Source organism: Pygocentrus nattereri, chromosome 25, assembly GCF_015220715.1.
Source record: "Pygocentrus nattereri isolate fPygNat1 chromosome 25, fPygNat1.pri, whole genome shotgun sequence".
Lineage (NCBI taxonomy): Eukaryota > Metazoa > Chordata > Actinopteri > Characiformes > Serrasalmidae > Pygocentrus > Pygocentrus nattereri.
The window spans coordinates 11559220-11572456 of NC_051235.1; the positions used below are offsets into that span (position 1 = coordinate 11559220).

Here is a 13237-nt window from a genome sequence, read left to right on the forward strand (position 1 = left end):
CTCTCTTATATGATAAAAAGCCTCATCCTGTCTCTTATATGAAGTCATGCGGAGGCTGGTGTAGAGTTCGAGTGATATTCAGAAAGAGAGATGGAGTTAGAGAGAGATACAAGAGATAACTCTACATAAAGTACTGCCAAACCATACTGAATGTGTTTCTCATCCCAGTGGGGTTGAAAGAGGGGATCCAGTGGGTACATAGCAATAACAGTAGATGGGAAGAATCATGATAATAATATGCAGGAACCTAATTTCCAATCCCTAGCCTTGGTTATTCTTTTTTCTACTGAATGGAGGTCTCACTAATCCCCGACCTTCAGCATTACAAACACAGTTATTCAGGAACTCACCACTTCAGAGTAAATATTCACACTGGCCTTGTCCGATAATGCCTAAAGTATCAAGGACTTCAGAGGGTACAAACCAAAGCTGGGACAAGAGAAGAATGTTCATGAGGTGAAACTGGATGCAACAGGAGGTTTAGATGTTCTGCCACTGCCTGCCAGAGCAGGAGTCATCAATTCCAATTTCCAGTTTTAGCTGGCAAGTTTGAGTATAGAAATCACCAAACTGTGCTGAACTGAGCTGTGCTGGGCCTTCCAGGACTGGACTTGATAATGTTATTTGATGCTCCCCACTTCTCTTTAATATCAGTTTTATATCAACATAACTTACATAACGCAACTGGCCAGTACACAGACATTTTGGAGGCTCAAGAGATTATTAGTGCCTTATTGGTGGGATTCCTAGTGGTGTGCATTCACAACAGGCTACAGAGTCAAAAAAGTGGTTGTTACTGCACCACCCACAACCCCCCACTCGCAGTCTATCTGTGCATGTGTATGCTTTGCAAGCTAGTGAATGTGTATGCATTGTATATATATTAGCTAGCTTTAATACTACTTACTATGGCTCAGACTCTCTGGACAATTGTATAGAAGGGACACCCTGCTAACAATTTTCATAGTGAGATCTAATTGGAAGCGACAGGAGCCATTGGACCCAATCAGACAGCAGCTTATTCAATTTCAAAGTGTCACCAGACATTCTTAAGGAACTCAAGATGTCCTCTACTAAGACTGTGTTATGCTGGCATTAATCCTTAGCTGTTTGTGTCAAGAAAGCATTGCTGGACTAACAACAACCACTCAGCTACTATTGTTGGGAATTGTGTGGCACACGGCTGCTGATTTTGGCAATGCAAGGCTTTCTTGACGTCTATGCTGTGATGGAGTATCTCCTCTCCCCCGGAGAGATGGGATGCTTCCAGAGAGTCTAACAGCACTGCCAGGCTCAGCCTGTTATATAAGCTGTCAGCGATTTCCTCCGCTGCTTTCTTTCAAGGAGCGTTGGGACGCAGGGAACAGCAGCTGGTTACGGACACCAAACACACATATAAAACGCCAAGCACACGCTCATGCACACATTCACATACACACATGAAGCACCAAGCGCACACATAAAATGCCAATCACTCTTGAAACATCATGCCCACATGCAAAACACAAAAATTAAGCATTCAAATGGAATACGCACACACAGACAAACACATACAGAACACTCTTTTCTGTGCTTTTTTCTCCCTGACATACAGATACACACAAAAAACATTGGTACCAAATCTCTACACCAAACCAAGCACATCCAAGATCGAAATTTGCATTGGCAGAGGTTAGGTTAAACAGCTGCAAAGAAGCTACATACAGGCATAGTGCCCTAAACTATATCCCTAATCTTCACCACCACCACACATTCAATTCAATTTCATTTGTGTGGCACTTTTGACAAAACATGCTGTTTCAAAGCAGCTTTGCATCCAACTGTAACCATATTTTTTCTTGCCTGTATGCTTTTCATTCTGCCGTGCACACTGTAAAGCTATCAGTCCACACCCCACTGAAAGCCATAATTTCCCTCAGAGCCCAGAGGAACTGCCGTTTTGTTTTTAAAGGTGATATAAATTGCAAAAATAGACAGCGCTGTAGGGGATGCAAGAAGTATACAGAATTTCATAGTGTGGTGCATTGCTTAATTCGGTGATTACAATGTATTTTGCAATATCATTAAAATACAGTGTAGTACACATGATATGACATGGTTAAACTGTGTTTGTTACCCCTTGCCTGCTTGCATATCACTGCAAAACACTTACAGAAACTCATCTAGATTGGTGAGGCACATAGGAAAGAAAAATCAAAAAAGAGATCTTCTTAATATTTCTGTGCTTTCTCCTAGATAACAACACTGCTACACTTACATGTTGGCGTTGAAAATACCCTCGCTCCATGCTGCATAGTGGTACATGACTGACGGCAGCATACAGGAATAAAAATGTTGGCATGGTCACAGCATTACTAGTGAAAATAAATGATTATGAGAAAAGCTTGAACTTGAACTCTTGATTGAACGACCACTGCTGTCAGAGGACCATTGCTATTGATGGTGGCAGAAATGTCCATTAAAACCGTTGAATAACAGTTTTCTGGCAACATGTAAACGCAGTATTAGATCAAATAGAAAGCCAAATGAGACTTTTGCTTAGATCTCCTGCTGCTCAGCTTTCTCCTGAGCAAAACAGAATAGTAATCTTACGTGTCTTCTCTTGAGTGATAATAATGCTTATGTTTATGTGCAACTGAACTATAAACAGGAATCTTAATATGAACTGAAGCATTTCTCATCCTTCACAGTTCTGATGCTGTGAATCACTAATATACTTTTATCTGTATCTGTATTTTATCTGTATGTCTACACAATTCAGTGGTTGAGATGGAAACCAAAAAATGTGAAATGGTATTCTGTATAGAAACATACTGACTCAGGTTTATTTGTAGTGGTGGTGAGGGGAAGCCTGTCATGCCTACTACACTAACATAGCCATTTTATTTACTATCCAAAAGTAAAGCTACACATGTCTTCTGAGTTTTGACATAATGTTAATAGTGATGAATTGGCAGTAAACCAGAGCAATATATGTTTTCTCTGGGGACTATTTTGCCGTACAATGCCCTGCATGTTCTTCTCGAGTATGAATTCATTTAAATGTTGAAAGTCTGAAAGTTTTGTGTAGAAGTGCACATTTCACATCAGGATGCTCTGAATGATTTTGTTTACATCTAAATTATTTAATATTGCATTTTTTTTTGCCAAAATTGATGGAATTCCCCTTCGAGTCTCCTGAGCGCAACATTTAAGCAGATACATTTTCTTCTGAGGGATGCTCACGGCATACAATAAAATGCTGCAATTGGTTAGAGGTTCATTTGCATATTGTACTCTTCTGTGATATTGATATCTCAAAATGATCCTGATTAGCAAATGATATATCGCACTGCCCTGCTGTGCCAGGACGATCAACCTTCAGCTTTTCTTCCTCCCTCTCTTTAACAGGCCTGCTGGGACCCGCCTTGTACCCTCCAGTTACCAGCTGGCAGCGCTCAACCATCTGCTTGCGACTGTACATTCCAGTGGAACTGCACTCATACTGCATACAGGCAACCAGGCAGAATTAATTAGCAGCTAAAGAAACAGCGAGCTGCGCAGAGTGCGCCTTGGCCAGATGATCGGCTCACAGAAGAAAACCGCCATGTTGCTTTTGTTTGAAGCTTTTGCTGAAGATAGCTTCTCTCGCCGCTGTATCTGGAGTCAGCATCAGCACTCTTCTGTGGCTGGTTTGAGCCGTTCCCTGTTAACAAACGAGCCGCAATGTGAAAACTTCCAGAGACCACAGCTGGGTGTGTGTGTAGGTTGATATGAACCATCATATCCCCACTAGTTTACTGACTCCCCTTTTGATTCCTTGTCCTCATTACTGGCTCCCTTGCGCTGCTCTTTCCCTCTGTCTCTTTCTTTCTCTCTCTCTCTCTACAGTCATTTTCAAACACAACCATAACTATACTGTTACATTTTCTCTTATTACCAGCCTGACAATATACAGCAGGAAGTTTAAAGTAAAGTTTTAATTACCTCTCCCCAAAAGGAGAAACCACAGCACAAACCAAGCAGACTTTAGAACAGCTTTCACACAAGTCTCTGCACTGATGGCACACAAGCAAACACTGAAATATCAGTTTAGGCCTGAAGCCTCAGACAGATTTTCTCTGATACTGGTACTTTCTGTCCTAGCTAATTAAGGTCCAATGTGATGCCAAACTTTAGAAGAGCTTAACAAGAAGGCGTGAATGCAAAAAAAAAGATCAAAATTCAGCAATGGATGCTTATAATAGAAAACTGAATTCTTACTTTTTTGACAGAAAATTAGATATAGTAAAGTACTCTGCAGAAACCTGAGAACACTTTATTTATTTAATTTCCAGTCAAAACAGCAATTTTGTCGTTGTTGAAAAATAATGTATCTTTATTTTTTATAAAATTCAAAAATGCCAGCTGCCCTTCATTGCATAACGGATAGACCAGTAGTAATGGTCCAAAGGGGCTTGAAACAAATTCTTGTTACATTAACTGCTTTTTGCGTCTTGCATCAATTTGGAGGTTTTGCCGCTGACAGCGATGATATATCAGTCTTAAAGCCACAATATTAAAATCATCCTCATTATTTGTAAAACAGGTTGAGAAAAGGTTCTGTGAAAACAATTTATGAGTGTTTTTTGCTCATAACTCATAAAAAATGTCATAAGTGAACTTGAAAAGGCTGAATATGTCCCCTGTAACTTTACAACTTTACAACACTAAAACTAAACAACTGTACAATAGACTGTTATGATCCATGCAGACTAAAAGCCATGTTTTCTCACATTACTGTACTTCATATGCGGTTGACTGACTGAGAGAGAGAGAGAGAGAGAGAGAGAGAGAGAGAGAGAGACAGAGACGCAGAGATGCAGACATGATGGTGATAGTTGCTTAGTGACTGTTTTCTGGTAAGCAGCATTCAGAGAGAGTTTTAAATTGCACAGTTCATCTAATTAAACAGGGAATCAAACAAACATCCTACACCAGCAATTATCACCATTATCCCTTCTAACAGTCTTTACTAAGGTGTGTGTGTGTTGTACTGTACTGTGAGGTGCAGCGGCATTCAGCACTCGTGGGAATCATGCACAGTTAAATTTACTGAATTCAAATTTCTTCACTTTATTAAATACACTTTAATAATACACCACAGTCGAAAATGATGTGAACTTAAAGTCTAAATCGTGATTCATATGGAAATGATTTACATATTTGAATCAAGTAAATTCAGTGCACTGCTCATGTTTGTCAATGTATTGACTTCTGTGGTCCTATTGCTTCTTCATGCAAGGCACTCTGAGAGCCAAACTTTGAGATTAAGTCTACCAGCTCTAATTATCATGAGAACAGCACCACAGAGCTGTACTAAAGCCCTCTGCGCATGGCAAATTTACCCCCCCCCCCCCCAAAGCTTAATAAATCTGGCCAAATGCTTTAGCTAGGTTTATCAGTCTAGATAACTCACCAAACCAACCTAACTAAATAAGCAGAAATTCATATTAAACAACAGCAATTCAATAACACAGTACACTTTCAGTCTCTGAAAGACAGCTGTCAGTACACTGCTTGCCCCCTCTTTGTTTCCATGGCTTTCTGTGTTGATGCTGCTGTGCTACACCTAACCAGCCTGAGGCTTAAACTCAGAAAACAAAAAGGAAAGCTTTGGCTCCCAATGTTTAACCGTACAACAGCTTAAGATACTGTCATGTTCATTGGTTTGTATCAGGCATTTATTCCCTGAATGACTCACTATGCTAAACCATAGCCCAGCCTTGCACCCCCACCACCCCCCCCCCTCCCCCCCTCACTGTGCCAAGACTTTCCACATGTCTTACAAGTCTTTAATATTAAACTCTGGCTAGGCCTGGACTGAGCCCGTTAGATCATGTGCTTTTGGCTGAGATCCCTGGAATGGTTCACTGCCTCAACAACCTTTCATGTGTAATCTCAATGCGCTCCTCAGTTTTCCCCAAGTCTGTCCCATATTTTTACTTTTTTGCTTTGACATTTCTCCTGCCATTCTCCCCTTTCTGACAGCAAGCTGTCTATAGATTCCTTATGTGCTTGTATGGCAAGCACTACACTAAATCATTCTAGTGTTTTACTATTTCTATTGTAATGGGTGAACTAGTTATTAAAGTAGAAGGCATGAATAAATAATATTAACTGAGCAATTGCATGTGTTTTTCTGAAGCTTGTTATAGACATATTAACAATTAAATTTTGTCTTAGGGCAGATCAATAAGAGCCCATTCATAGAGCTGTCAATACAGCTCAGGCTACCACTTATACTCCCAGTCAGTTCTGTATCTAAGATTTCCTGAAGGCCTAGAGTCACCTTTTTCCCCACAAAATTGGTCCCACCCATTGAAAATCAAAATCTGACACATTAGGAGTTTAATTCTGCTCCTGAAGTCCTAACGGAAAAGAAGATCGCACTTGGCTGTATCTACTTAGATACCTGATACCTGATAACCCTTTTGTTTTCAACCAAGTCTTAAAAATTAAATTTGATTGCAATGCTTTCAGAGATTAAATACAGCAAACATGATTGTTTTAAACAGAAATGAACTTAAAAATAGGGCTGCCAAAAAGGGTTCTTTGGAGCAATGCCATAGAAGAACCTTTTTTTGAAAAAGCTTTTGATGATTCTTTAAAGAACTAATTGAAATCTCTCAATTGGACGGCTTCTTGGGAACCAATAGGGATTCTTCTGTGGTATTGCTGCGAAAAATCCCTTGGATACTTTTAATTTTAAATATCCTCAAATGTTTGAAGCTGGCAATCTGCACAAAAAAGAAAAAGAGAAAATGTGTCCCAAGAACTTGCTGCTCTTCTCCTTGCCTAATGACAACAGAAGATTGACTAACATTGTAGTGTAGGCCATGAAAAGTTGTCTGTGTCTTAAAAGTGGTGTGTGATGGGACAGAGCTGTAGGGATTGTGGTCTCTCACCAGCAGCCAAGCGCTCAGGGATTTTCTTCAAGCTCTGAACTGTTCCTGCCTTTTCAGCTACTGCGGGTGTTTCATTCAACCCCCATTAAATGAAGAGAAGAAAGAGTGCCAGATATGTCCTAAGGCACACTGTTTTTAGTGTGTGCGTGCATGTGTGTTTGCATGTATGTGTGTGTGTGTGTGTGTGTGTGTAATGTGTGTGTGTGTGTGTGTGTGTGTGTGTGTGTGTGTGCATCTGAGGCTCACGCTAGCAGGGTGAAACAGAAGCAGCCCGACACACTTTCCTCTGTAAAACTGGGTTAACAATTAGACAAAGAGAGAGAGAGAGAGAGAGAGAGAGAGAGAGAGGGGTGATGCAGAAGAAGATAGAAGAGGAGAGCACAGAACAAAATGAGAGAGAGATGGACAGCGAGAGAGCAGAACAAAAAAAGGGAACATAGAGATATCTCATGGAAGGAGACAGCACAATTTGACAAAACAGAGAGTGAGATAGAGCGGGACTGAGAGAGACAGATACATGGTATGAAAAAAGTGAGAGACAGGTAGAAACATCACGAGAGACACAGAAAGAGAGCTAGAGATACAGAGAGAGACCATAATTTGAGGAGACAGTGAGAGAGAGACATAGAGAGAGACAGTGAAAGAGAGACAAAGAGAGAGACTTTATTGGAGGGTGTTTATTGGAATGATCTCTAAATGTCATTAAGCCAGAATCACAGTCTGACTGAAATCAGAACTCAAATCTGATCTCAGAGATAGACCTGACACACACACACACACACACACTCTCTCTCTCTCTTCCATAAGTATGCCTGTCTATTTCCAGGGTATTTAAATTTCTTTCTATATGATTAGTCTTAAACTCTGCTGTGCTAACCCTACACAAAAACTTGCCCTTAATCAGAGCTGCTGAAGGGAAATACTCTGAGCTGTTTTACCTTTGGTTAAACAAAAAACAGTTTCCATCAACGTAGGGACACCTGGTCCACACACAGAACTAAATGCACACCCATGCAGAAGCACAATGGAGCTAAGACACTTTTTTTAAATGTTTCATTCTGTGTTTCATTTCTGTCATGACAGAGATGGAGTAGAAGCACTGAACAATCCTCTCTCTCTTTCCCTCTCTCTTGCTTTCACAGTCCCTCTCTTACCTTCTTTGTCTTTACCTCTCTCTTTTTCTCTCTCTTTCTCTCTCTCTCTCTCTCTCTCTCTTTCTGTTTCTTACGCTGTCGTTTGCTTTCTCTCTCTGAACAAAACATCTCTGTTAATAACAGCAAAACAGGGATCCTGTAACTTGGTTAACTGAGTTTGGTTAATGGAAACTTAGCTTCACAAGTCTTTGTGTTTATTTGTTTATGATGATCTGAGAATTTTGGGATGTGACATGCGACCTGTCTGTAATCAGTCACTGACTGTGATAAAGGGAGAGCTCTTCAATAAAAAGAACTCTTCAAAAAAAAGCTCCATTTGCTGGATGCTGGCACCTCCCTTCACTTCACTGTTACAGAGAGGTTGAAGATTAGGGTCCCACATACTGAACACTTTGATGTGTGTGTGTGTGTGTGTGTGTGTGTGTGTGTGTGTGTGTGTGAGATTCCTTGAGTGAGATGCAGTCTAGTGAGGGGTTTTAGACAGAGTGGGGGGAGATATTACAGCTTTGCATGGCAATGTGAACACACACACATACACACACACACATACACACACAACAATCAGGCCACATTAAAACCTCACTCTCCACAGAGCAGTCTGAGAGTGAAAGAGGGGAGAGAGACTAGAGAGAGAGAGAGAGAGAAAGAACATATAGAGACACAGAGTAGAAGAGAGAGAGTAGGAGAGTTAGATATGGCAAAAAGAAAGATAGAGACTGGAACATAGAAAAAGGTAAAAGAGATGGAGTGAGAGGCATAGCGAGAACATAGAGAGAGGCAGAGTACAGAGCAGAACAGAGGGAGAGAGACATAGCGAGAACGTATGTAGAGGCAGAGTACAGAGCAGAACAGAGAGAGAGAGAGAGACAGAGAGAGAACATATAGAGAGGCAGAGTAAGACAGAGAGAGACAGCAGAGAGAAAGATGGAGATTGGAACATAGAAAAAGGCAAAAGAGAGAGTAGAACAGTGTGAGAGAGAGAGGGAGAGGGAGAGGCAAAGGAGACAGAAATTAAGAGGGAGAGAGAGGGAAATAAATAGATTAGCAAGAGAGAACAGAACAGAGAATGTGAAGGAGAGAGTAGAACCCATAGAAAGAGAAAATGAGACAGAAAGAAAGAGAGAGAGAAATAGAGATGAAGCGACTAAACTCATTCCCTCTTGTTTTTCTCTCCTCCTGATTGCTTTATGAAAGTGACTGAAAGCTGAGGAAAGATTCTGCTCTGATTTCTTCTCAATGGAACTCTGGGCTCATAAACCCCAGAAAAAAAACAATGTGTTGAATTTCTTGATCGTATGTACACATTTTCATGAATAATGTTTATTATAGCAACGCAACTTTGGCTTTCAGTTTTTTCAGCATTTTGATATGGAAATATTGCAAAGATTTTAATTAAGTAAAGTCAATACATCAGAGGAGCTGAATTTCTACACTTCCATTCCACAGATCTGTTCTGAAAAATGACACATTTCATACTTCTGTGAGAGATATGGTCAAACACACACACATGCACTACTCGACAGCAGGAGGAGGAACTGGGTGAGCGTGTGGGAGTAAGGTCAGTGTAAAAAGACCTGCAGACCATATTTGAGATTTAAATTGATGTGAACATTGAGAACCAGCTGGAGAACGCAGTGAAGTTCTGCTTTCAGCTCAAAAAGATGCACAGATAAAATTTTAACTGAATATCAACACTAATCTCTGTCCATTCATTTCAAACATTCCAAAATATCATTCTTTATTACCCACATAGGCACTAAGGGAGGAATGAGAATCTTGTGTGATTAGTATGTAAAGGTAATAGAATATTTCATGAGAGGGTTTAGGGAGTAAAAGATTTTCCTAATATTTAAGCATATTATTCATAACATAAGTTTTTACTTTGTTTAAAAAGCATCTCTTAAAGCATGTCATAATTCGAAGCTGAGGCTTTTTGCAATACATACACACCATATACAACATCCATGTGCAAATGTAAGGAACAGTTAAGCCTACTTGCGTAAAGTCTACTTAACTCAAACTTTTTGAACAAAAGTCCAAAGAAAAGTCAGCTAGTGTGGAAATATTCAGACTGATGTGCACGCAAATGAACACATCCATCTCCATTACTCTCACACAACCATGCTGGAGCTCTTCCTGCCTTAAATCCTCCCTGATGTCATCCAATTTCTGGCTGTTGCATCGCTGGGAGTTTGATCCTCTTTTTTTGTTTTTTGTTTTATCAATGCTTTAGTTTTTAGAGTTTGTTCAACCTCAGTGGCAGCTACAGTTTACATTTTGACAAGAGCAAGTGTAACTTGTTAGGAACTCTTATAGGTATGATTGTGGTGGGTTTTAGTGCTTTTAATTTATTTTATACAGTATAGGCTGCTTTCCTTTAAAAGAAGGTGCTTCTTTTCCTTCAGGCCTATGGGGTAAATGAGTGTTTTAAGTTGAGCTTTATTAAGATGCTGCATGAAACACATGAGATCGAGAGGGTGAAAAATATTAAAGCCACTTCAAAGGGAATCCATGGCTGATGGGCATTGCTATGCACTCACCAGCTCTCTCTCACACACACACACACACACACACGCACACACCGGTAACTCACCGGTAAAGTTCCAGGGCGCGAGTCCGTCCGCTCCGCTGCCGTTAGTTACATTCATTAGTTGCATTGTTTTCTTTTTTAGGGCCAGTGAACGAAAGAAGGAAAGAAAAGACGGAAAGAAACAAGAGAAATAAATTAGAAGAGAAAAGAATCCCAGTGTTTCAATCGGCGTTCTTTTCTCCGCCGCTCGTCGGTGTCCACGTGACGCGCGTGGCGCGCGCAAGCCTCAGCAGCGCGGTGGTGGCCATTCCGGCGCGAGCGCGAGCCTGCAGCGCCGCGGATCCTCCGAGTGCTCCAGATGTGAGGCGCATCTGCGCGACCCGCGGCTTTCCAGCGGCGGGCGTGGCGATGACGTCACCAGGCTCCTGCCAATCGCGGTCAGAGAAGCTCGCGAGACCGCGCGCGAGCCGCGGTTTGCGGCGCCTACGATGGAACCAGGTCGGTGCGCTCAGCCCACCCCGAAGTATCTCACTTTACAGCACTGTAAGAGAACCCATACTCAGACAGAGCTACAGAAAGAAACAGCTGGGATGACTTTAAAATCTATGTTTGTACTGCGTTCATATGATTCATTGTTTTAGAGTTTACTTTGAGGCGACGCCGGGAGACTCCAGAGGGTCACAGACTGAAGACAGTCTGCCTCTTTTAACACACCTGATGCAACTCATCAGCTCATGCTCAAAGCCTCCCTGAGCTGGAGGTGTTGCGTTAAAAGAGAAAAAGAGAAAAATAATCTCTGCCCCCCCCTGAGTTTGAGCGGCTCTACAGGAGGAGCACAGGTTTCAGCACCAATAGCGTGGACAGCGCTCACGAGCACAGCGCTAAGCAGCTCCGCGCGTCCTCAAACCAAGCACAGTCCACCACAACACGGACTGAAAGGAATGTATGGAGGAAATCAGAAAGAAAAAAGAAAGACAGAAAGAAGTGAGCAAATGAAAAAAGCAGGAACCACAGCGATTAAGTGAAAGGAGGAAAGACGAAAAGAAAGAAAAAAGAAGTGAAAAGCAAGAAAGAAAAGGCTAAAGAATTAATGAAATCATATAGAACAAATTCATGCGTAAATCGTTCTTTGCATGGTGAAAAGGTTCTTCAGATTGGTGGAGAATATAATGTTATATAATATTTTCGAAAATGGTTCTGTATAGTACAAAAATGGTTCTTCTATTATTACCGGATTGACATCGTAACAATAGAAGAACACTTTTGTGCATTTTTTGTGCATATAGAACCCATTTTCAAAAGGGTTCTATATAGAACCATACAGAGCACATACTTTAGCAATCTGAAGCACTATTTCACCATTGCCTTTATTAAAGAACCCTTGAAGAACCATCGTTTTAAGTGTGCAGGGTAGAGCAGGCCGTAACAGGAGCTGAGGACGAAGGTGATAAAACTCCATCACCTGCTGTAATTCATGCTGAGCTGCGCGCGCACACAAAACTGCCACTTTATCTCACGCGCCTGTAGCCGTTCTCATAGCAACCGGACACGAGACGGACAGGCCTCGCGCTCACAGAGAGCAGTGTGTACTTGAAAGCCGCACGTGTGTGTGTGTGTGTGTTTGTGTGTGTGTGTCTGTGTGTGTGTGTGTGTGAGTGTATATATGTGTCTGTGTGTTTGTGTGTATGTGTCTGTGTGTTTGTGTGTGTGTGTATGTGTGTGTGTGTGTGTGTGAGTGTATATATGTGTCTGTGTGTTTGTGTGTGTGTGTGTGTGTGTGTGTGTGTGTGTGTGTGTTGGTGTGGCACCAGCCTGTGCATCAGCAAAACAAGCGCTGATGTGAATAATCCTCAGTGATTCGCGAGACGCAGCGCAACTCAAACAGAAGTTCAACTCAAACAGAATATTCTAATATATCATGCAGAACTATACTGAATAGTTTGATTAATTTCATTTAACAGTGTTGCTTTTCTTCAACATTTCAGTCAGAATTTCAGACAGGTCATATCTTTACTTTAAAATGAATGTTTCACCCCCCCAAAACAGATATACCTTAAGCCCTAAACATAATCACTCAGCCATGATATGCTTGTTGTCTCCATGTTTTGTACTGGAGCTACAATCAAATTTAGCTAAAAGTAATTGAAGTCATCTAAATCCATTTGCGTGAAATCTCCATACTTAAATTATCCCCCAGCAGTCTTCAGACATTAAACATGTCTTGCCCAGTTGAAAACTGTGCAAACTTATTTTTCCATGAACTATCCCTTTAATTCCATCTGGGGGCATTAAAGGAAAATGCTACCAGCATTAACATCAACAGAAAACCATCAGAAAATGTTATTAGCATTAAAACTATAAGTAGGACATTCCAATAGCCTAAATCACTTTATCAAGGCTAAGTAGTATTATTAAGTCTGCGAAATACATTTTAAGTGAGACAGTAAAACAAAACACATAATACTATCATAATACCATCATAATACTAATATGTTTTATATTTGTCATGTTATGTAGCATTCTATAACACAGTATGTCATCCCTGTTACTTATCATTTTGACGGAATTCATAATTTTATTTTAATGTTTATGCTTATGTCCCTCACTGCAACACCTAGTATGCATTA

The 13237-nt window shown here is 40.8% G+C and overlaps 1 protein-coding gene across 1 annotated transcript in view; it reads right to left on the reverse strand.

Moving 5' to 3' along the window:
• Positions 1-11377, reverse strand: part of chrm4a (cholinergic receptor, muscarinic 4a) — a 28414-nt gene extending 17037 nt beyond the window's left edge. Inside the window, exon 1 of the mRNA XM_017709582.2 lies at positions 10674-11377. Within this exon, the coding sequence (XP_017565071.1) occupies positions 10674-10737 (64 nt within the window). The 5' untranslated portion in view covers positions 10738-11377. The remainder of the gene's footprint in view (positions 1-10673) is intronic.
• Positions 11378-13237: the final 1860 nt, after the last annotated feature.